The sequence below is a fragment of the Empidonax traillii genome, unplaced genomic scaffold, assembly GCF_003031625.1.
Source record: "Empidonax traillii isolate 1590-97213 ecotype Southwest subspecies unplaced genomic scaffold, ASM303162v1 scaffold364:size1245619, whole genome shotgun sequence".
In the NCBI taxonomy this organism is placed as follows: Eukaryota; Metazoa; Chordata; class Aves; order Passeriformes; family Tyrannidae; genus Empidonax; species Empidonax traillii.
Genome location: NW_020955557.1, coordinates 506,952 through 532,904, shown reverse-complemented (window position 1 = coordinate 532,904; position 25,953 = coordinate 506,952). Strand labels below are relative to the sequence as shown.

The window sequence follows — 25,953 nt, the reverse complement described above, 5'->3', positions numbered from 1 at the left end:
AGGTCCCTCTGTGTGCCATATTTTACTTCTAGAGCTTTTTTAGGATTCAATAAATTTTTGTCTAGTCTGATAGGAAGGCATCAGATCCAAAACACTTTTATATTTTTTTTCTCATTTTCTGTGGGAGAGGAACGGTTTAGGCGTTGAAACAGGAAATTTCTGCAACTTTTTAGAAGACATATATGTTCAGAGTGCAGCTGTCTTTTCAAAGCTGAAGTAGCTCAGCTGGTCCAGACTTTTTCCAGCTCCATATTTCTGTGAATGAGAACAGAACTATCCACCACACTTATGAAGTGTCAGTTCTTTGTTTGAAATTACCCGTACTGGGCATTAGTGTATCTACAAGCTGTTCCTCAGCACTGCTGTGCCAAATTCCAGCCTTTACAAGTATCCAATACTGGGAACATTTACACCATAATCAGTAAAACACCCAAGAACAAGTAGCAAAAAACTAAAAAGGATCTCAGCAGGAAGAATAAGGGGTAATGCAGTTAAAAAAGCACCCATTTGCTCTGACACTGCTTCAACTACTGCAATGATATTTTTAAAATTAATTTTCACTAATCAGTATTGTCTGTGGAGACTGAGAGCTTCATCCCTGTTCACATGGCAGGGATTTGAACTCTGTCCATCTTACCATGATCCTTCACCCGTTTCTAACAGCAGTGGGCACAGTCAAGAGGCAGCAGCACAGAGCTCACCACGGGCAGAAGGTTGAAACCTCCTGGTGAATAAAACCATCACTGCTGACTGCAGGAGAAACGTGATCCAGGCAGCCAGGAAGACACCTGCAGACAGGCAGAAGTCTGTCCAACTTCAATGGTTTGTGAATAAGGAGACCTCTTTCCAGCTAATTACAGCCCTGTTCAATGACTATAGTGTTTCCCAGCATGCAGGAAAAAAAGAGCTATACAAAAGAAATACCAAAGTTTATTCGAGTTGTTAACAACATACAATGTGTTCATAATAAATTTTATTTAGATGGTATATGTGGAGAACAGATGGGAACGTTCATGTGTTTTGTAAAAATACTAGATGAAGACAAATATAGTTGATAGAGACTTTAAATTAAGAACTAGGAAGTTTTCATAAACAACTTAATTATCAGGGTCTAAATAGAGCTAAAGCTTTTAGTGGAAACACACAAAATTACCAGTTACAAAGATGCTGCACTGCACACTCTGTCCTTTACATTCCTAACAGTGGGAGTAATGCATCCACATCCAACTCTCTGTCTCACAAACATTGAAACACTTGTCTTATGGGTGTCCTGGTCAGAAGTTAAAAAGAAATCATTACATTACAGAGAAAAGTTTAGTAAATCTTCCACTTTGTGACAGGCTGGAAGGAAAATTCACAGAAGGATAAGTGAGAAGTACAACGTGTTCCATGAGCATATTCAGGGATGTTAATCAAACTCACAGCTTTAAAATTTCAACCTCCTAATCTTGTGAAATGAGAATAAATGGACATTTGAAGGCACTATGTAGAGCTGCGCTCTGCTCCCACAGAGCTTGGCAAGTATTTCATCAGCTTTTCTGCACTATTCTGGTGTACAGAGATTTACACACACTCGAGTGCTACAAACACATCTGCATGTGCCAATGGGACCTGCTCGTATGTTGGACCTGCACAGGTCCAAGAGCAGAGTGAAGGGCTGACCATGGTATGTAAACAAGTCATGATTCCTGATTCTTCATATAAAAGAATGAGATGAGAGGAGAGGAGAGGAGAGGGGGGAAAAAAACCCCCAGAAATAACAGAAGACATGGACACTCAGCACAGAAAAAGAATTCAGTTTGAACTTTTGAATGGATTTTTTTTTTTTTTTAGTTTCACTTCTTTTATGCTTAGTAAAGTGAGAACTGTGATCAAAGGTTTTCAAAAGTTATGCCATACAGATGTCAAATAAGGTATAAACTGATGCTAATTACTAATGACATTTTCAGCAGTGTTGTCTTTCACCATCTGAAACCTTTATCCCTCTGTCAAAAATAGTCAAAATTGGAGAGTAAATTGAAATTTTCCAGGCCAGGAAGGGAAGGAGATATGTCACAAACAAAGCTTTATCACATAAACTTCAACTCCAGTGGAGAGTTAAGGTAGGAAATAAGAATGAGGCATTCACAGTTTCCCCTGTGATAAGTACATTTTGCAGCCATGAATACAGAGGGGGAAAAAAAAAAAAACAAGAAGAATTTTGCACCATTGACCAAGGAAACACAATGCTATGAATTCAGCCTCAAAGCCAATACACTAAGCTACAAGTCTGTTAGGGAAAATTCTCTCCAGGTCTAACCACAGTTGTGCATTTCAGAGCCTTTCAAGGCAGAGGAACACAGGGATCATGAAAAGGAGAAATTTCACATGCAAATCTTAAAGGGAGGTATGAAAGCTGGCATGCCATGCTGAGCTGACTGCAGCAGGAAGGGCTGGATGGACACCTCAGCAAACACAGCTTCAGGAGGGGAGCATTTGGCTACCGGACAGGCAGAGATGTTGCAAACTGAGTGAAGAACGAAACTCATTTTGAAATATAAAATTAAATTATTTTGCAGGAAGGGCTAAAGGTGACAGCATTTGGAATTACTGTTATTTTACCAACGGAGCCATTGGAGACTGATTTCCTGCTTGCACTGATATTAAGAGATGTGTAGACAGCTGACACGCAGATACCTACATTTTGAGTTTGAAGCTCTTCAGTAGGTCCAGGTGATACTGTTTCCTTGTTTATGCTCTGTCTTGCCATAGACATAATGGCTAAACCTCAATTTGGATAAAATGAAGCTCATTGGCAAGGTCAAACCACGAGAAGAGCTGGCGGGGTGTACATCAGACCCATCTGCTTAGGCACATATACAAATTATTTGGCAAGGCTTGGATAATATCACAGTAATTTTGGATCAGAGTGCTTTCAGATTGCCAGGTGGAAGTTGAAAGATTTTGATCATCTGCTGTTCACAGAAATCTGTGACTCCTTCAGAACACAGACCTTGCTGCAGACACCCACACCTAGGGTGCCTCTAGTGTACTGCACCCACAGTGGGGATGAATTAACTGTTTCTCTTCAGTCACCTGTCCCAATGGGGTAGTAAAAATGTACCTTTTGAGGGTTGCTGCTTAAAATACAATTAATTTAACATGAAAAATTAATTAATTTCATCCACTTGTAGTTTGGAGAGAAGAGTTCTAACATTAATCTGAATTTACCTAGAATAATCTGATTTTTTTTTTTTTTTAGTACCTCTTTGTTTATAACAGCTGCACTTAACACTGACACATCAAAACAACAGCAAAGTTGCCTGCTGCTCACAACCATCACTAGAGATCCTATTTGCTAAATGGCACAGAAGGTGGGTATGAAGATACTCTGATATTGTTCTTGTGCTGCCCTTCCCACCCCTTGGCTGATTTAACTCCCTCTGCAAACCTTCCCAGTGTTACTGTCTGAAGCAAAACCACCGATAACACTTATAACCCCTCATCTTCAGCACTGTAGAGTTGCCTCCTATGCCAGTCTGGGTTCACCTGGCATCTGATTAAACAATGATTGGCCATGGCAGCAGCATTTCTTAGTGACTCCCTTGTCCTTGTTAATAAATCACAATTGTCAATTTATAGTAAATTAGGCAAACTCTGCTCTCTTAGGCCTCATTTTATTTAAATCAGAAAGATTTATGATCCTCCAGGGTATAATACACCTTCCATTACCTCTGTAGCGAGTAATCAGGAATGTGCCTGTCAAAGTCAGAGTGCAAGGATTCATCATATCATTTTCTAAAAACTCTGGTTCTTCTCCTGTGAGTATGGGATTTAATTCTCTGTGGACATCTGGGGTTTATTTTGTAATTATATTCATTACCACATAAATCCTGATTGCCCTTCTAAACCTCTCCTTACATAAGCACTTTGGGTTTCAATGGTCTTTTGGGCTTTTAATCAATGTCATTAATCCATCACGGAGCCAGTTCACATGGCACATGTCTGAACTGAGTCAGGAGGTGCCAAACTGGATGGGGCAGATGCTCTAGAGCTTCCAAGGTTACAACTGGCTGATGCAGACCACTGTGTGAACGTTCTGGGAGATGTAGAAGAAAATTAGGGACATTGAATATAGTTAATTTTGTCCAGTGTGGACTCTCTATATAAAATCCAACCCAAAATATTTGCTGTAAACCCAACACTGAATATTTTACAGGTAGTCCCTAATTCAACCAAGATTCATGATTGAGAACAGTGTTATTTTAAAATAAAAGTTTATTTTAAAATAAATGTTGCAGTGATAAAACTTTCCCTTTCAAAGGCTCTTTTTTAACGTGAACTCAGGAGAGAAAGTTACAAAGACTGGACATTTGTATAGAAAACAAAAATACTACCAGTGACATTTAAAAAATAAAACAAATTATAATTTTGGTATTTTAAATTAACTATGCCCAGTGCTTAAGCTGAATATGGAGAAGAGGGACACATTACAAGCAGGAACTCAGTGAAACCTAACATGGACTTTTGTGATTAAAAAATCTCTCCAAAGAGCTCACTAGACTTCTGAAATAAATAGAGCTAAAGATGCTGGAAGAGTCACAGTCCCTGTGAAGATCCTTCTGCTGGTGTATCTGTTAAGGATTAGGCTTTTGGTTTGCAACAGCTCTGTGCTGATAAAGGGTCTCACACTGAAATACAAGTTATATCAGCAAAAATGCCAGTATAATAATCTGTTCTGCCCGTGGAAGCTCTGCAAAGTTTCCCCTACAAGGCCTCAGCTCCGAGATACCAGCACTCCTTTCTAGCATCCATCTGATAGTGGCTGGCAGTGACAGGTAAGCCAGGCAGGCAGCAGAGATGTCACAATCAAACATGCACAGGGGTTTTTCAGACTGTGAAAGAAGTGAAACATGCCCACTATGATAATGAGACAGACACAGCAGTTATTTCAGAGGTGCTCAGCAGCACGAGGAGGGGACCCCGTGGGGTGAGGGGTCTGCCCTGCACCAGCTCAGAGCTGGAGCCTGGTGCTGTCAGAGAGCTTTGGGACAATTTCACCTGTAGTGCCTCTGCATTTACCCCTACTCACTCACCTACTAATTCTCAAGCTACTCTGGCATTAGACCATTTCCTTTAACATGAGAGAGTTTACTCTCACATGATAAAGCTTTCTTTTCATCCTATCCTGCTTGCAGCAACTCCATCACCCCCAAAGGAAAGGGGAAAATAAGGCAATCAGCCTCCCAGGGACAATCTCTGCTCGTCTTCTTGGACAACAAAAGGAACCCAAAAGCCGTATCATCAAGTGCAGTCAGTGCCAAGAAAGCCTCAAGGATGACAGATGACAGACAATCACAAGGAAATCTAACAATAAGGATTTTGAGCCGTGGCCAACGATGTCAACCGACTCAATCATGCAGAAATGGTGGGATGCAGAAAATTGAGAGCTGGTTAAACAGAACTTGATTAAGCAGAGCTGTAGCAACCAGCAATCACCTGAATTACAGGCAAACCACAGAGGAAGAAAAATTGTTGTTTAGTGTAATTGGACCAGGCAAACATAAGAAGAAGAGCCTGAATTTCAAATTAAATGCCAATAAAAACTTTTCCTTTACCCTAGGAAAAGAAAGGTTAGACGACAGGCCACCTCAAGCATTTAGAACTAGACTAGAAAAACAGCAGTGGAAACAGAGTGAGGGGGGGATAATCCACACTGGCAAGAAAATGAACATGACAGTGCCCACCCGTGGGTACAGCTCATCATTCACCTGAGCTGAGCATCTACTTCTGACACAGCCCTGCACAAACACAGCAAATGCCTGAAGCTGCCCAACATCTGCTTTCTTGTTGGCCTGGCAAAAATTGAAATACTTCTTCAGAGCTGTCTTTATTGTTAAGAGCCCTCATTAGGGCCTGCCACGACTCATGAGTGTGTTTTTACAGAGCCTGTGGTGGGTGTGTTCATGCCTCGACACCTTCAGCCAGCAACTGGGGTGGTAATCCCTCCCTAAGCCTTTCATTTCTATGCTCTTCTATATGCAAATCTGTCTTTTCTTTAGCCCAAGTAAAACAAAAGGAGCAAAAAGAAACACAAGTCTGACTGATGCAGGGTAAGTTTTACAGAATAAGCATACATGGGAAATTCTTGTGATTTCTGCAGGTTTTTTCCTGCCCTAGGAGCATTATTTGAAATTATAACCACCTACTGCTGACACTGGTGTTTGCCTTAGAAATCCACACATAAATATAGGTCTACTCACTTTATGTGGCCACCCATTACCTCTCATCCCTAAAGGCTTTCTCTTTTATTTTACTACGAGTGGAAAATGCTTCTTCAACGTTCATTAATAAGTACTTTTAGTATGCTTAAAACTACCAAACAAAAAAATAAAACACCCCAGATCACACGAACACAAACTCCGGGAGAATTTATTAGAATGAAAGTTCAAGGCAGAACCACCTCGCACAAGCAGCATTTTGCTGCACTTATTTCTCCACATGAAAACTTGGCATTGATCTGACATTCCACTGCCTGACCCCCAATCCTGACACTGGGAGAGGAAAGAGGCCAAGGCAGAGCAACACATGAAGGCAGAAGCGTTTGCTCTCCTGGCTGATGTGGATGAGGGCAGGCTGGGTAAAGAGTTCCTTCCAATTTCTTCTCCCTTTGCAGTTCCAACCTGGGGATTTATTTGTGCACTGCATGATGTATATGGGACTTACATGGATATGTTAACAGACCCAAAGAAACAACAGCATGGAGCTACATTTGCATGCAGTATTAGCCCAATAAAGGAGGCACAGACTCACACAACATCCACACAACCCCACCCAAATCAGCATCACTGAGAAACTGCCCCGTTGCAATAAACTCACTGTCTAACCCTTGAGCTGTGAGAGCTGCCCTGAGTGTCTGTGGATGGGCAAACACCATCATACCTACCTTAGTTCTGCGCTGAATTCTCTTTAAACTGCCGTTATTGCAGGTCTCTGATGGATTATTTGTGCAACGCTACAGAACGTGGACATGGCAAAGTGCAAACACAAACTTCCCATACCCCTGCTCTGAGCAAAGGCAAGGCCATGTGCACCCTCAGGAGGGAATGATAAAGTCAGTGCAGCACCAGGTCCCTGCCAGTGGCACAGACTGTACTCAGCACTGATATAACCTGTGCTCAGCAGCCACAGCTCCTGCTCAGCTGCTCTGATCCACTCGAGTGCTGGCACGTAACTTGTGTCTGTGCACAACATGGGATAAACGTGAATCCTGCACATCCCAGAGGCTTTCGCTTCTGAGACCCCCAATTTCTAACCGTGTTCTCAGGGATGAAAACCTGGCCTAGGGGGTGGAGAGGGGGAAGAGCCAAATTCCTAGCAGAACTCTGGAGCCAGCTTCCTCAATAAATATCACTCTGGCTTCACTAAAATGCCTCCCACCACAAGAGTCTGGCTGCAAAGAGTGCTGTCTCTCCAGAGCCCAAGAGCTTTACCCAGGATTTTTCCAATTGTATTTGTCATTCTGGATGATTGGTGAAATTGCCTGAACCCCCCAGATACTGCAGTGCTGCTGGAGAAGTCAGGACACAGGCTGAACTCAACAGGGAGGTGAATGGATTTGGATAAAATCTAGGGAGCAACACTACCACAGACACACATCAGCAACTGGTGCTGATGGTGGGATATGGGCTATGCTAATTTTACCTATCTTCACTTTCCCTTTCAGACAGCTTTCAGTAACAGCAGAACCCAGAGCTGATGAACATCCCTGCATCCCAGCAGCTCTGGCTCCTTTACCTGAGCAATCACAGAGGCTGTAGGTAGGCACTGTGTTTCCTGTTCTGGGTTGGCAATGTTCTTTCATTTCAGATAAAACAAAGATGTATTTTAAACTGTTACCTCAGTTCTACAAATAATTCTGTTTGAAAGAAGGAAACTATTCTCCTTCACTTGTTCTTACCTCAGTTTTAAGAAAAAAACCCCAACGTATAAAAGACACAAAAATGAGCCAAAAAGCCCCAAAAGGGCATTTTCAGAATGCAGCAGTGGCAAAATACATTGTGTTGGTTTCACTTACCTCAGTTTTTACTACAGCTATTCAAGTGAATCCCTTCTCAATGGCTTATTGATTGCAAGTTTGATTATTCTGTTGAATTCTAACACCCATAGACTCAATTTTGCGATATCAGTGGGAATACTTAAAAGCCACACACTCTGCAGGATAAATGGATTGGTACAGTGCTGTTATCTATTTACCAGCCCCCAGCTGCACTCACACACACTGGCTCTGCAGGTGGCCAGCAGCATTTCCAGCAGAAGAAAGCTCCATTTCTCTACTTGCAATCACACTTCACAATCTAAACCACACACATTATTTAAATAATCGTTCAAAGAATGCTATGGAGTGAAAAGAAAAAAAAAAAAAAAGCCTGCTGGATAATTACACCTATGCCTGTGTTTAATTTGAAAACACAAGTTTTGTGACCTGAAGAGCCACCTCCTGCCAGCACTGGTGGCACCCTGGAGCTCCTGGCAGTGATCCTGGCAGTTGCTAGAGGTGGCAATTTCCCACCAGCTCTTGCTCTTTGGGGCTTCCACCCCAAAGAACAACCACGACAGCACTGTTTCAACCATGGCTTATCTACAGCAAACACACTCATCACCCATTTTAAGGAAAGAGCAGCAGCAAAGATTGTTATCAGCACAGCCTTGCCCCTTCCTGAGTGAGCAATCTCTATTTCTGTCCTCATCAAACACCACTGGGGCCCTCTGGCCTCGCAGCTCAGGTGGTCCATGACTTATCTCACTTTTAAATTTACTCAGACCACCGAGGGCAGCACTGCACATTGCTAAAAGCCCCATAAAAGGAACACATTCAACAGCAAAAACATTTTTGTGAGCATGAAAAGTCAGACGTGGAGTCATCGTCAATGTGATCACAAAAATCAGACTAGAGGCCTTTGAGAATGCAGTTAATTGATAGAACACCCTGATTCATCAGGCACCACTTTGGCAACTGGAAACTTAGGTGGCTTTCTGCTGGCTGGCCCACTGGTTTTATCTGAAGGCTGGCATGAGCACTGTCTCTACCCAGGGAACATTATAAAGCCGTCAGCTTTCATTTGAAAAAAAATGGGTGGGTTTTTCACTTTATTGATGCACTCTTCCACACAGGATTTTTTTGAAAATCTACATCAAACAAGGAAAAACAAATGCTGAGAGGGCAGATTTAGGGCAATTTATCAAGGTCTGGGAAATAGCTTCCAGATGGATGGAGCTGTTTGGTGCTGGCTGGTGAGAAGGAAGCAAGGTATTGTTATTGAATTAGCATGAATCTCTGGTGGAGAACTGCGTGGTAGATAGAGTGCTCCTTTCATATGGTTTGCATTTGGACCTGTCATACTTCATTTTTATTCAAAAACCTGTGGTAAAGACACACAGTTCTTTTTTTTTTCTTTCTTTCTTTTTTTTTTTTTTTTTTTTTTTTTTTTTTTTTTTTTTTTTTTTTTTTTCTTATTATTAAATTTCCACCAATTCTCCCTGAACTGTTATCCAGGCAGTATTTTTTAAACCCTGCTCCAAGTGCCATGCCTGGTCTGTTTGCTCTGTGCCACGCTTGGCTGACAGCTCGGTGCTTACAAGCTCACAAGTGGTTTGGGGTTTTTCATTCACACACTGATGTCACCTGAGAAAGTGTGTGAGAGAGGAGAAAAGCTGGATGCTCTTTGAGATCTTTGAACTGGGTCACTTGAAGCGTTTATCAAAACCCTTTCCAAGGAAAAAGATGCATCCTGAGGTTTAATGCACAACAAAATGCCAATATCACCAGAGGGTGATTCGTGATAATGAATCCTCCCCTCATAAATACAAACTTAATAAACTTCTAGCAGTTCAAATGAATCTATACCAGAGAATTTGTGAATAAGAAGTACTGTAAAAAACAAAACAAAACAACCACCAAACAAGAAGCTAAGGACAAAAAAAAAAGATGCTCATAACTTGGATACCTGTTCCATGACATGTGCCCTTCAAAGTAAGACATACAAAAAGATTAATTTATTTTTCTCCTAGTTCTGAAATAATTTACTTTTCGAATTCCCATCTCAAGAATTCAGCCTAATTCATGTTAAACATAAAATTAAAATGGCTGTTCCTCTATTAACTCGAGGAGATAAACAGATCATTATCAAGTAGTTTCAGTTAAATGAATTTTTGACAATATGGTCTTTTAAGATCCCAGAAAAGTTGCTGGTTGATATGCCAATGGGCAGAATGATTTTTAATGACAGGAAATTTCCAATGGCTTTTTCAATTATTTAGGGGAACTGTTATTATTCTTGAGTAGTAGGCGTGGGGGCCAAGAAAAAATGAGCTTGACATCTTCCCTTTTCCAGCGTTTCAGAGATCTACCACAATTACTCTGGGATGTATCCCAGGCAAACAGAAAAGGGAAATGGTGATATCATCAGAACCAATTAATTCCTAAATCCTACCTCAAATGTAACACATGGATCCTTGTGCTTACTTCCCACATGTATGTCTGGTTTTGCCCTTCTTTTTTTCCCCAAAGTAATAATTCTTATTACTTCATGTTTTATGAGCATCTGCTTCAACTGACCAAGACTGTAGGAAACATCCAAAGAGGCAAATAAAATCCCAGTCTGCAGGATGCAGCCTACTTCTTTGGCCATAACATCCAAACCCTCCAGGCTGTGAACAGATCATATGCCTCATTTATTACTTATACTTAATCCTTCAGCTACTGGCTCCTGAGTTAAATTTCCAGCTATATCAGCTCTGAGGCAGTGTCTTGGTATCCTCAAGCTGTCACAATGCAGTGTGAGCAAGGGGAGCTGTACGTCAGTGCTGAAGGGCCTCCATTACTCAATGACACGATTTGCCCATTTTCCAGCATTATCAGGAAGCTGGCACTGCGTGCCCACAATGCCTGGCATCCACAGGACTCACATGTGCAGATCCCTCTGTGGACATCAGTGCTCCAAAGACAGAGACAGCTGAATTAGGGGTTGTGTCTGATCAGTGATCACCTTTCTGCTTAGTCAGTCTGTGTGAGACGGATGCAAACCAGCAGGTATCAACATCCTGTCACCAGGGACCAAACTGGCTCTTAATTCTCATCTGAACTGCCTCCTCTTTGGCCTGGGAGCCTAAAAAGTGGTTGCCCTGTTGCTGGCAAAAGAAAAGAAACTAAAAGGAAGATAAAACCAACTTGCCATTCCATAAGGATGAAATGACATCACAGAATCAGAATCAGAGCACGCCCGAGGTTGGAAGTGACCTCTGGAGAGTGTCCAGTCCAACCACCCTGCTCAAAACAGGATCAGCTAGAGCAAGTTGCTCAGGATGATCTGTGTGGTTGAAGCATTAAAGCAATGCCATTCCAACAGCAGGGGGTAGAATTTGTAGAGGGGCAGAGCTGAAATGTCACACACACAGTGCCTGAGTAAGGGATTTTTTGAGCCCAGCCGCCTGTAAAATTGACGTGGTGCGTGACAATTAAACTTGACATGGTACAACAATTAAAAGACCAGCAGGGAAGGGGAAATGCTCTTGCTTTTCATGTAGCTCATCTGCAGTCATACCTTGAAACCAAAAGGGCAAGTGCACTGATAGAGCTCCACTGGGTCACTGCTGCACGTCCCGTTGTTCTTACACGGACTGGAGAGGCAGGGGTTGCACTTGGAAACAACACCGAGATCTGCTGGCTCTGGAAAGGCAGACACACTGCATTAATGGAGAACTGGAGTGCAAAATTGACACTTCCCATGCACACACATACATTTTTTCCTAAGCAGATTTCACCCTGTGCTGGCACAGACACACGAACACAGCAGCCTGGGATTCCCAGGGATCAGAGAGGCTTTAAGTGCTTAAATCAAGTGCTAGGAAAGTCTCAATGATGCTTATACTCTGAAGATGCAAACATACACCAAAAAATCCATGTTGGGAACCTCCAGAGAGTGGGTTATATATATATATATATATATATATCTGTATGTATGTATATTTGGCTTTCAGCAATTTTTCCTTCTCTCAGTCTGGAAATCCTGAAACAGCAACCCCCAGGGAACTGTAACCTGACATTTCTATGGCTGATAACAAGAATGAAAGTGCAGATGCAACAGCATAAATAAAAAACATGCACAAGAAAGATTTAGTTAGAGGCTTAGGGGAATATTTAGGTGAAAGGTGTTCTACCATTTTTAATTTTAACTTAAGTTAAAAACTTATTTTCTTCCTATTCTGCCCAGAAGAATGAACATCAGCATTCAGCTATCTTAGCAAAATGCAAAAAAAGCCAAATATGCAAAATGTAAATGTATTCAGGTAAATACACATGACCATATTTAAACCATTTAATAAACCTCATATATGTAACAGAAACCTTTCAGACAAATAGTGATGTTTGTGGGTGAGCAGGAAAACAAACACAGACCAAAACAATACCGAATACACTTGGGGTCCCAAGTCAATCATTATTTTATTGTTAAGATTTTACATAAAGCTAATTTAGACAGCTATATTCATAGTTAAAGAATTGTGATTTTTTAAAATGTTTTCCTTTCAACTATTAATGAGTATTAACTCATTGGCTTTTACATGTAAAAAAGAAAACCTAGTACTTTAAAAGAGCTTAAATGATATCAAATAATATTAAAATAATTTTGTTTCATTTTTAAGGAAATATCCTTTAAAATAGTTTAGAATAGGTCCTGTACTCATCAGAAGTGGGCACAGAGCTTCTGATATTGCATTGTAAGTAGTAAGCAGGAGTAAATTATGAAACATCCTGAAAATGAAAAAAAGTTTATACTTGATGACTTGATGTTTGGGAGAAGGTGGAGCTCCAGAGTTAACAGAACTAGGGATGAAAAAGCCCTTCCAGTCAGGCATTTGCTCTGAATCGTCCTGCATGAGCTAAAAACCTTCTCTGCTCACTTTGAACACTTGCAGAGCACCAACAGGGGTAAGAACAGCAGAAATGGGAACCAAGGGGTCTCATCTGAAGAGCCCCTGCCAGGTAAGGGCTGTGCCCTAGTCCTGCACTGATGGTGGTGCCTTCAGGGCACTCAGTAACGAGGAAAAAAACACAAAACAAGTAACAAATCCAAAAAAAACCTCCTAATAAACAACTGTTTGTCATCCTCTTCTGTCTTTGTGCTTATATCTAACTAAATGCCCCCCTTTTTACCTTGGAGCTGGGGCAGCAAGAGGAAATCACACCTGAATTTCTGGCACTGACAGGGGCTGGAATGCGACATATCTGAGCTACTTGTGTGCTGATGGTAAAATATACAAAGAATAAACGAAGGTAGCTCCTTGGAGAGCTCCTGAGCCAGGCAACAGTGCTGCTCTTCCAGATTTAGAGGTCAGTAAGCAAGAATTTGTTCTATTATTTATTTATTTCATAACACACACACATACATTTTCCATTTATTCCTGTAGCATAGATCAAAGCTAATCAATGTAGGAGCTAATAAGAACAGTGTTAGTTCCTAGCAGTTAAGTAGTTCATTAGTTTGCCCTTGTGGATTTGATTTATAAATCCATATAGCAAAATGCCCTCAGCCCAGCACATTCCTTTCCTCTACTGCATAGCTGGGAGGGCAAGTTAATAAAAAACAGAGCTGAGTTTGCATGACTTGCACATTACACACTTTTATTTTCTTGGCTCTGCTGAGACATAACCTCCTGCTCAGTCACAGGCTAAAAACACGCTTTTAACAAGAATAAGTTAAACTGCTTTCTTTTTTTTTTTTTTTTATATATATATATAAAAGTTCCTGGAGGTCACAGAGGACATCTGTGCAGGACCTTTACACTGCATCTCAAAGTACCCAGCTCAGGATGGGCCAACTCCTGCCACAGTGACACGGGGATTTAGAGGGTTCAGCACTCCCTAAGCTCCAGAACTGGAGCTGCACATGCACCCAGACAGGACAGCATGAGCCTTAAACATGCACAGGGGAAATGGGTGCAGTAAGACTACCAAATCACGTGTTGTTTTTCAAAATGTATGTATTGTGATGAGCAAAGCTGAATTTTCCTAGGGCTTGGAGCTTCTTGGACTCTGCTACCACTTGTCCAGACCATCAGCAGTTTCTTCTTGCCCACAGACCAGCTCCAAATCAACACTTTTCCCCTCTTTTCTATTCAGATAAAGAAAGGCATGGAGACAGTAGAAAGTCCCATTTTGGGATATTAGAAGTCCACCACCTTTCTAGTGGACTGAAATAATATTTACAAAAAACCATACAGCTAATTTTAATATCCTGGATCACAGACTTCTCTCTAGCCTAAGAGCTGCTTGTTTAGTTTTGGGAGAGAGTGAGCATAACTATGGATATATCTTGGTTTCAGAATGAAGAAAGCATCCAGCTTCTCTTTCTGGATTACTTTACAGATCCTGTTTAATATATAAATGCAATTATTTTCTGTGGTTCACTTCATGGGAACAAGTGCATTATTTGATATTTTTACTACTTAGAGTGTATTTGTACTTCACGTTTGAGAGACCACTGTAAAGGTTGTAGTTTGATAATTACAGTCAGAGTTCTGATAGTTTGGAGACTGAAATTTCAAAGTAATTAAATTATAAGGTTACAGTTATTAAGGATATACCTGAAAGGACATAAAATTCAGCTCAGCCTTGGGAACCTGTGTTCTAAACCCACCTCAACACCTTTATTTGTTTGTTCAGCAGTTTAATCCCAGCATCTATAAAATCACCCTGCCAAGCAGTACTGTAAATGTGCATGGCACTCTGAGACACATAAAAACAGGCTTTATGCCCTCATTTCCATTTCTAAGAGAGGCCACTGAGCCATCTTTTCCACTATAAATACACCTCCACCTTCAAGTACCTGCTGGTAACCTAAGCAGACCTCCTAAACCTCTTCTTTTACGATGAGAACACAGAGGTATGTCCAAATCTTCAGTCACTAATGAGCTACTTACTTTATCTATAAAAAAGTGTGCTCCTTTTTGGTTGTCTGACTGCTCTCTAGTGCAGCACACTCCTGTCACTGAGTACCCCTCATGGTTCATAGCTGCACCTCAACCCTCTCCTGAATCAATGTACACTCCATTCAAACATGACAAGTTTTCCATAATCTGCAGCTTCTGATACAGCGCTGATGAGAACAGCTTGCAGATGTGCAAATTAAAATGTGCCTTAGCTAAACATTGCTTTCTAGAAGATTTCTCAGTTTTCAAGTGCATGTATATCTGATAACTAGAGTGCTCTACACTTTAAAGTAACTTATTTTACCCAAGTTATCTGGGGTAGGTCACAGGCCAAGACCGATCTATTTGCCCCAATAAGTTCTAGCATTCCATGTGCTAACGTGCCATGGTATAATCTGGTGTGAGCAACAGGAATATATATATATACATGTAGCGAGGTTCCCTGGCTTTACTGCTATAACTGCACCTCGTGGAAATGCAAAATGGAAGGACGGTGATGGCTCAGAAAGCAAAAGCCAGACCCAACGCGCCCTCAAGCGCACCCTAAACCCAAGAGCACAAAAGTGAAGCCGTGCCTGTGGGGGAAGGCAGCAGGACAGGGCAGGGAGCTCGGGGATGGCTCCTACCTTTGCACTGGAAGTGGTGGGTGGGGGTGGTGAGCAGCAGCCTGTCCACCATGGCCTCGGGGCCGCTGCAGCGGGCGATGCCGGGCTCCTTGTAGCCGGCCTTCACCCACTCCGAGAGCCAGCGCAGGTGGCAGTCGCAGTGCAGGGGGTTGGTGCCCAGGGCCCTGGGGGATAGAACAATTAGCAGAGGTTACTTGGCAAAGACAACAGCTCTGACCTCGCCGAGGCACGTTTTGTCCTGCGGGAAAGATCCGGTGAGTATTCGGGAAGTGTTCTCGTCACTATAGGTAGGGAAGTTATAAAATACCTAACAAGAAGTCCCTTTTTTTTTTAAACAACTGCGCTCCAGCAATGCTACTAGACATTGCTTTCATAAAATTTATCACATTGCTTTCCTTTATTTAATTCTTTGTCCTTCCTGAGCATATTCAAGCAGTGAATTGTGTAATTCAGTTTGGACCTGATGACTCACGTTAATGACTCCTCTCCAGATGAGACACACACAGAGGATACCTCAGTTTTCAGAACTGTACCCTGGTGTCTGCTAAGTTTATTTATGGCTTTGAAAACACATTTGCTGCTTAACCCTTCATCTGAGTTAGGTCATATAGCTGAAGAAGACGCATTTATATGGTGAAATGATAACTCTCAGAACTTCTTTATTTATGGACATCCATCCAAAAGAAAACAAACCTTTTCACCTTAAATTTAGGTGCTGCCTTGAATCATTTATACTTCTCTTTCTCTTAGAGAAAGTGTCTTTTCAGGCAATCAGTCAATTACAGACAGAATCCAGACTTCAAAAAAGTCAGTTCAAATGATTTTTGAAAGTGTGAAGAAATGCATGTTGAATGTCTGAATTTATTTTGCTCAAAGCAAACACAAGACATTAGCCATAAAACACCTGAATTGCCATTAGAAGAAAATGAACTAAATAAAGATTAGCACAGGGAAGAGATAGTAGAGAAACCAGTAATTCAAATTGGGTTTTAGACTTTAAAATTTCTGCATATGCTATAAACTATTTTTAAGATGGTACTTTAAACTGAAGCTTCTTTCAAATAAAAACATATCAGACAGGATGTTAAGATAGAAACCTCAGTAAATTTGTTGATTCATTTCTACTGGAGTGACTAATGAACCCACTGTGCCCTAGACAGATTCATAATGAGAGTTCAGAGGTTCAAACCCTGTCTGGACCTCATTCATCAAAATTAAATGTGTATTGCAGCACAGCATTAAAAAATATCCAACCACTCCTCCTGTAAATCCATTGCTTGCAATGGGAAAAAACTACTGGGTTGGCTTTTTGACCCTATAACTGTGATCAACTGGCTCACTTGTCCAAGGTCAAATAAAATGCAGCAGTGAAAGCTGGATTGAGAAATCAACTTCAGCATTAAGCAACTGCCATATAAAAAATGGGAGTGGGAGGACAACAGAGAGCTAGTTACCATGTCAATTAATATTTATAAACTACATTAGAAATAAAACTGCTCTATAGACACTAGAAATTATTCCCAATAACACTGTTGACAACTGCAGAAATTATTACATGTATCCTCCTGTTCTTCTGGTTGTGTTTTGTGCTTTGCTGGGGGTTTTTTTGGCTGTTTTTTTTAGTGTGTTTTTTTTTTTTAATTATTATTATTTCTAGAAACTCCAGTAAATTCTTGTATTTTCATTCATGAATTCTAACATATTCTCTCAATTTCTTTGCACATTACAGCAAAATGTTTCCAGAAGGTAAAAATATCTTGTGCTGTAATGAAATACCACCAGCAGCATTTTCAAATGCTGGCCAGGTTTTGGTTTGAGGCAACTCAGTAAAGTCCATTAAAATAAATTCATCCATGATAATGTGGGAAAAACAAACAAACAAACAAACAAAAAACAAAGAAGGGGAAGGGTTATTTTAATAGGTAATTAATGTAAATTTGAGTAAAGACGACACGATTCACCAGGATTAGGAATCTGAGCTGTTTATAGGAAATATGTTGGAAATACCTGCTGTCCCCAGCACCTGTTACCAAGGGTTTGTGGAATCCCTGGAATGCCCAGGGGGCAGGTTATGTGTGGGCAGTGTTTGGGACACTGACTCAGTAGCAGAGCTGGGTGATGTCTGAATGGTGAGGACAAGTGCAGGAACTGACCTAACTCAAAAGGTCTCAGTTCCACCCCAGCGGATTTTGTGTTGATATTCAGTAATATTACACTTGATCCTCCAGGAGTGCTGTAACATTTTTGGCACGGACTACAAAATTTAGTAGAGTCATGGTTTAAATAGACAATTGTGTGACTCAAGTAAATAAAGTAATAAATAGTAAACAAAAGCAGTGGGTTTACAGCACATACAAACTGAGCTGTATCAGCTGCAGAGTTTGTTACAATATTTGCACTACAGTCATATAATGTTTTACAATGCAAAGGAAATGGAATGAACATTTTCTTTAAACAGCTGTGGAGAAAGTGATGGAAGTATCTAGATTTCAGTTTTGTTCTTCCAGTTACAGACCAACTTAAAGCTGTTACAAAAGACCCTGACTAAACCCAGAAGTTTTGTCTGTGCAACACAAATACCCCTTTGCAATTCTAAAGGGTTAATTTTGCTGACAAAGGAAGCCCAGGCTCAAAGCCCTGGTACTCACCTCTCTGCCATAACACCTATCCCACTCTTGCACACAGTTTGAGCACTTAAGATAAAACTTCCTTCTCCTCTGCTTTAAGAGTTCAATGAGTAGCAACTCCTTGTATAATTTTCAAACTGACTCCAAGTGCATGCTCTTTCCTTGAAGACCTATATATGAGGAAGAGCTCAAAATGCATTTATTTTCAATTATGTATGACTTAGCTTGAGCAAGCACAGCTTTTTCTGGCATGTGAAGAACAAATCCATCGTGGTTGCTAAAAGTTTCAGGATCCTCTTTAAGAAACTGGAGAGCACAATTGCACTGTAAAATTCAACTGTTCAACTGTGCAAATTACACCCCAGACAGGTCTTATTTATTTTATGGATCCTATTTATTACTGTTCATTTGAGCCTTGTGTATTTTACATTTCTGGCAGCACATATATCCAAACAGACAGACTGCAGAGATTGTGTTGGGCCAAAGGGGGTTTTATCACTCCCTAAGGTGACCAGTTTACCCAGGAAAACTGTATCTGCACTTCATTTAAAGTGAACCCCGAGGGAAATCCAAACAAATGGGGCACGATATGTTTATCTCTTATTCTAAAAATACCCCCAGAAGCCAGATCCCCAGTATGGAAGGTGTTAGTGCACTTCCAAAAGGAGGCACAGGGCTTCAGCTCAGTCTAAACAACACACAAAATGACTTGACTATACTGGGAACGAGAAAAACAAATACATTTTGTGCAAATCAAATGATATGAAGGTGTAAGCTGGAAACAAATAGGGTTATTTCTCAGCTCAAGTTGCCCAGATTGCTCACATGATTTCTGCCCCCACCAATCTATTTTTAATTTCCATTGTCCAGAGAGAAACAGAGGCAGAAAGCTGCCACACAGAAACACACAGTCTGAGGATATACCTTCTATAGAGAAAATATGTAAATACAAACTGAATCTTATCTCCAGGGAACTGTTCTGGAGGGCACGCTGGAGGTTGCAAAGCGATAAAAGATAGATTTAAACCTATGCTAAATGCACACATAACTGTTTGTATGTCTCAATGTGTGTGTCCACCAGCACCAGAGCAGAAAACACCCATATGAGCCTGTGAAACTCGTCCACTTCCCACAGGGACCAAGACCTGCCCAAGCCTCTGATAACCTGAGGACAGTAATCAAGAAACATGCTACACAAAATCACTTTTCCTTTACATGTATGGTTTAATAATGAGAAGCATCACACGCTATCTCACTGAAAAAGCGCTGTCTGGTCACTTTTCTGGCACAAACTGCAACACTTCAGGTTGAGTTTGTAGCCATTGCAGCTATTTGTCTGTACAGTTCTTTCAACAACTGAACTGCATTTAAAAATATCCTGGACCTCCACCAGGACAACAGTAATTTCCTGAAATGTCTAATAATTTTTGCAAATTACGGAATGAAGTATTAGTGCTGTGAAATGACCAATTTTCAAGTGATTAAATAGATGTGTCTGAAGTAGTGATTCATCAACAAGTTCATATACCGACAACATTCCAGTATGCAAAACATATGACACTTATTAAGGGAAGAATTCACATTTGCTTAATATTTGCTCTTTGTGGGAGGTTTCCTGTCTCACTCTCAGACCATAACACACTCTGCATTTCACATCAACACGAACCTTAAAGCCCACAGAGAAGGAAACTGTCACACTTGCTCATTTGGTTTTCCTTAAGAAAATATTTTTATAACTAATAACAACACGTTCTAGTATATTTTTTTTGTGTTGTTTCTTTTGAACAGATGCACTATGAATATCCAGAGCACAATATGAAAAGTGAGCAGGAAACCCAGAAAAGCTACGCAATCCTAAATTGCTAATAACGTGTACTGGTTTATAAATCTGAAACCATCAATCAAACAGATGAACCCAGGCAGAAGTACTTACAGATGGGACAGGGATACTAGGTCATTGAAGGAACCTTCAGGAACACTGGAAATATCGTTTCCATGGAGTGTCCTAGAAGAGAGAGAAGACGGAAGGTATCAAACCACAGTATTTTGTCTGCTCCCTGCTCCCTTTACTACACAAGTAAAAGGATTAATGCTTAAAAAGGGTATTTAATTCTGTTTCTTTGAGAGTTTCTATGAGCTTCACAACTCTTGAGCTTCCACACTTTATGCTTTATTACTTCTACTTCTGAATGCCGGCATTTACAACAATGATGCAATCAGAATGGTTGGTGACTACGGCTGTAAATTAAAGAGGTGACATACTATTTATGCCATTAAAAACGTATTGATGACAAGCAGACCCTCAGATCCAGACCTGTGTCCTCTTATAAAATCCCATTGGCCAGAAACACAGCAAAAACAGAACAGGGAAAATAGGAACTATGAAAGTTAAATTAAATATTGACTTCAGAAAGATCCTAGGAGAGAGCAAGGGTCCCCGAGGGTAAATATAGCTGTGCTTTCCCCTTCTAGTTTCCCATTCTTACAGTAGGAAATACCTCCATGTGTGGTGTTTTTAAAACCCAATTGACAAGTACATTTGTGCTACTTGAAATTGGTTGTTTTAGGACATTATTCACCCTGTGCAAAGAAACGAACATTTTTCTAGCAGGGTTTTCAGGACCCTTGTGCAAGAGCTCTCCCCTGTTTCCAGGGCAACTTAAGCATCCACTTTATCTCTTTTCTAAGGAATACATTTATGTGTGGGTTACACAGGGAAGCATAAATGGGAATTACTGTCAGTGCTCCAGACATGGCAGAGGAGGCAGGAAAACAGAAGGCTGCTGTGTGTCAGTTTTGTAGCAGCTCTTGCCCTCGAGTCATTTATTTTCTAACTTACCTGGTGATTTGTTGACAATGCAATCACACCTTTTATTTCTGTCAATGTACATATTCTCAAAACACTAAGTTGATTTAGAATAAACCAAATCTAGACCCACAGAAAAACACAAGAGCCCCAAATGAAACCAAAAGCACCTCTTTTTGCATCCTTCCTTCCCTAACACCACTGTAAGCTGCACCAGGACCTACATGATGCCTTATAACTGTTATGAATTTTACCTTTACACCCTGCCTTATGTCAGCACACACAGCAAGGAAAGACAAATTTGCCAGGGGAAGATCCTCCTTGTCCTGTATCCCTGAGTCTGTGACCTATGTGAGCACAAGCAACGTCACCACAGTCCCATTTCACAGCTCGTTGCAGCTGCATTTTCTATCTCACTGTGCTGCAATGTCCTTCTACAGAGCATAAAACCACAAAAACTGCAGCAGTTATCCTGCTGGCACCTCTCTCCAGTTCTCACTGCCAGTGTGCCAAAAGCTTCCCCTCCCCACATCCTGATTTTGAAATTTTCTTTTAAGCACACCTTGGTTTTGGCTATTAGTAATAACTTGGCATATAAAAGGATGGATCTCCAAGCAATTAATCTGACCAGGAACAGGAAGGATATGAGTTCCCACACAGTAACTCCAGATAAAACACACTCTAATTCTATACAGAACGACCAACTGACTGAGACAAACCCCGCAGCTATTAAATAAGGAGTGGTTTTGTTGGCATTGAGGATGCAAAATCAGGCCTTGTCATCAAAAGGTTCCTTCCTTCAGACTTCAGTGATGTGAGTACATTTAAATAAGCAGCCATTCCTAATTTCTGATCTTTTAAAAGCTTAAAGATCTGCAAGATGGTTCTCTGTGAACAGACAGCAGAACTTATATTTATCTTCATGTTGTATCAGTTGTGTTTGTTCTGTGAAGGGGGACGTTTTCTTTCCTAGGTGTACTGGAAACTTCTTCCAAGAGAAGCTGAAGAATGACATAACCACTTATCAGCAAGAAGACAATCCCAGCAAAAACAACAACCCATTTAAAAATGACTGGCTTTATTACATATCTCAAACACTGATGTTTGAGATCCACGTTTCACGGATGCAAATGCCTGCATTTTAATTAAAAAAATCATGTCAGCAACACCATCACCCAGGCAGCTAAAACGAAATGACAAATGCTAACAAACTTAAAACTCACAATAATAAACAGTGGCAAGGTAATTCAATAGTGCAACACAATCTTTTTGCTCTTGGATCACCAACAGGAGCTCATTTTTATATCAAAAATCCTTATAAGCAAATGGCCAAATAAAATCTTTCAACACTAGGACAGCTAAAGCCCACACACTGATGTGTGTGTTCTCCCTCAAAAGCACAACTTCCAGGGATCCTCTTGTCTAAACACTGGTAAGCAGCAGGGGTGTGGATTTAAGGTGATGTGGATCTCATCTGGAGGACAGGGTAACAAAACACACTAACTCTTGAAGTCAAAACTTAATCTCACTAACTTATTCCTTTGTCTTCAGGGAGGGAAATGAATTCAGCACATCCTCTTGGGCTGGGGTTTTTTGGGCTGTTTTTCTTTCGCTAACCCTTCCCACGTCCTGCCTTGCCAGCCCATTGTCCACAGCATTGGGTTACTGCAGGCACAGGGGGGATGTTTTGTCAGTGGCCAAAGGCTTGGCTGAGCTCACAGAGCCACATCCCATGGGGGCAAACCCTGACAGTGACCCCTGAGGATGCCAAACCCCGCAGGAACCAGCACAGCTCGGATGCCGGGGAAAGTGGGAAAGCCTCAGTGTCCCTGCTCCATGGGCACAACTGCAGAGCTTTTACAGATCGTCTGGACAGGCACAAGTAGTCATTCTGTGATGCAAAATAAAATAATAATGATAATAAACCAACCAAATATTTGTGTTAGGTCAAATCAGTGCAGCACCCAGCAGTTAAACTGTATTCCAAAAATCAGTTCCAACATTGTGCCCAAAGAATATTAGTGGGAGCTTTATCATCACACATATTACTGTTTACTTGAGTTTTGAACTGCAGTAAATATCCATCAGCTTTCAGCAAAAGTAGAATATCTCATCTGAGTAGAATATCCAGTAGATCATTTTATTCTTTTTTCCCCAAAATCTAATATGGAAAAATTCTTTAGTGACCTGAAAAAGTATTTTGATTTCTGCTCTTTGCCTCTTAACTGAATCCCATATAAAAATATGTGATTACACAATAAAAATAATCTTTAAAATAATCTGTTCAGGTCTTCCAGAAAGTTCCAATATTTAAAATTTGTCTCAATCTCAGTTTCCTTTATCTGTTTACATTTAATTTCTAAGAAGACTAGCTTTGGACAAATGAACTGAAAAACAAACCCACAATTTTTCACTGTAATAGCTTTGGCACAAAAACTTACTGAAATCAACTTCTGCTTATTAAAAGAATTCTCCAGACTCTGTGTCGTGTGGTCCTCAGCACACTTGGGCTGCCATTATGGATAAACCATGTGAAGACCAAGATTAAAGGCCTGATTGTGTAAACACCGATAGATATTAAGGCTTAGACATAAACATGTTGACTCTGCAGTTTTGTCAGCTGGGATTGTGCTGAAAAGCGTAAGAGAGGGAGGACAGGATGAAATATCTGTCAAAGACCAGTTGCAGCATACATGCATGATTATTCTGATTTTTCAAAGACATATTTACTGTATTTACTGTAGAGGCCAAAATAAAGAGAACGTAATTTGGCAGACAGAAACCTGCACGAGAAGGCTCTGCTACCTCCAAAGGCATGTACAGTCAAAGGTAATGAGATCCCTGTATTCTTTTTATCACAAAAAATGTGGAAATTGTTTTGCTGATGTTTTCCCTTTTAAGTTCCCCTGGGAGCGCGGATAATAAATAACTGACAATAACAGATTTCATAGTGTCGCTTGGAAACCATTTTCTCTTTGGAGAATTGATTTTTAGTAACAACACTGATGACACGTGGCAGAAGTTGTAGCTGATACCAGAGTTTTGTGGGCCATAATAAATCAAATCAATCTGGAGGCTTCCAAATGCAGGGAGATGAGGCAGAGCTTCCCACTTAGGCTTCGTTTCACTGCTCTGTGCAAGACAGTGTAGGGGGGGGGATTCTCCCTTGAAGGAGGAAAATATTTTTTCAATTTGATTAGCAAATTATTTTAAAAAGCAAAAACATTGCAGTTGTTATTAAAATACTGCCCTTTGTTTCTGTCCATATGTGGCCTGCAAGGGCAGAAGGGAGAAGACAAATTGTGGCTATTGGAAAGAGGGAGGCATGGTTTATCTACACTGTAATTCAGGGGAGAGAGCCCCACACTAGCTTTAATCAAGCTAGCTTGCATATCAGAAGCAGGCCAGAAGACAGCTCCATATGGAATAATTTATTTGGCCATGAAACAGAATATATTAATCTGTGGCTGAACTTCAGGTCTCATGTAACAGCTCAAATGTGACCGTCCTGGTGCGCTGGAAATCAGGCTCCCAAGCCAAACTTGAAGCAACAAATCCAACTCACGTATCTTTCTTGTTTTTACTAATGAAAACTGGGAATCCAGAGCTGCCTTGTAATTGAGGAGGCTGAAACTTAGATATCTCTTTTACCACTGAAACCACAGTGAAAGGTCTCGGCCAAGCAGCGCTGCCTTTCTGCTCCCACAGTCGCAGGGCTGCCCGTGTCAACACTCTGATTCCACACTTATGGAGTCAGTGCACAGCACCCATTGCTCTTTTAATTAACACGTGCATGTAAATGACATCTAACTTTAAAAAAACCAAACAAACCAACAGATAATATTAATGCGAAGTTCCAAAGCACTCAGGACATTTTCTTCAACTCCTCTGTCCTGACAAAAGCCCATTCTCCTTCAGCACATTAAATAATCTCAGCACAGATAAGATATTTATTTTATTCCCTCGAGTTACTGTGCAAGTGGTGGTGACCCACTCATATTTCTGGGCTGGGAGGAGGAAGGAAAGTGGCTTTTCCACCTTGTCCTGACAGCTGCCCCTGGGGCATGTCCACCAAAGCAACCGAGCAAACCCAGCCTGGGGTTTGTTTCTGACGGCAAGAGAGGCAGTAAATGCACCATGGAAGCAGGAATCAGTTCAGAAGATGCCTAAGGAAAGCTGGGAAGGGGCTCCTTGCTGAAAGGAACAGGCCCACACTCCGAGACCATATAAAGATGACTTCCAGAAGAGACTGTAAGCAAATTGTTCAATCCAGAAAGCTGCTGAAAGCAGCTACACTGGAAAGAAAGAGTGCAGAAAAGGACCTCCCAAGAAATAACCCACACATGGATATCTCTGAGTGTGCCACAGTCAACATGAGGTGAAATTTCATTCACAACTCAAAAACATTTCAAACAGGCATCTCAACATCACTGATGCCCAGCCACTGACTTACTCAGTGCTTTAGTTTGGGGGCTTCTAACTTTCCTCAGACTGCATTCTTTTATGTAAAAGCCTGCCTGCATAAATTTTAATCAACAGAAAATATTCTGAAAATGCCCAAGTTTTCCATGAAGACTCTCTTGCTGAAGCATCCAATGGAAACTTGCACTCTGAAATATGATCAAGTTTTTACAGACAAAGAAAAAAGCCCTCAGGGCACCACAACACTGTTCAAGCAGAAGAGACAAGACTGTGCAGTCTTTTGGAGGCCTGTTTTCATGATAGTTCCTGTCCCTGAACTATTAGAGAAAAGTCATTCATCCTGCAAATATGCAAATCTCTTCACTAGAAGTTTAGCACTTACCTGCTCTGGTCATTACTGGACATATTGCACCCAAGTACAAGTACACTGGAGCTCATGGTGGGAAAGTATTCATGAATACTGGATCAAGTGAAAGCCACCTGCTCATTAAAACCCTCCCTGCCA

At 40.9% G+C, this 25,953-nt stretch overlaps 1 protein-coding gene across 1 annotated transcript in view; it reads right to left on the bottom strand.

Moving 5' to 3' along the window:
- SLIT3 (slit guidance ligand 3) overlaps positions 1–25,953 on the bottom strand; it is a 482,804-nt gene that overhangs the window by 53,732 nt on the left and 403,119 nt on the right. The window contains exons 22-24 of the mRNA XM_027892706.1: positions 20,154–20,225; positions 15,594–15,757; positions 11,583–11,707 (exon numbers count right to left, since the gene is read on the bottom strand). Coding sequence (XP_027748507.1) covers positions 11,583–11,707; positions 15,594–15,757; positions 20,154–20,225 — 361 coding nt within the window. The remainder of the gene's footprint in view (positions 1–11,582; positions 11,708–15,593; positions 15,758–20,153; positions 20,226–25,953) is intronic.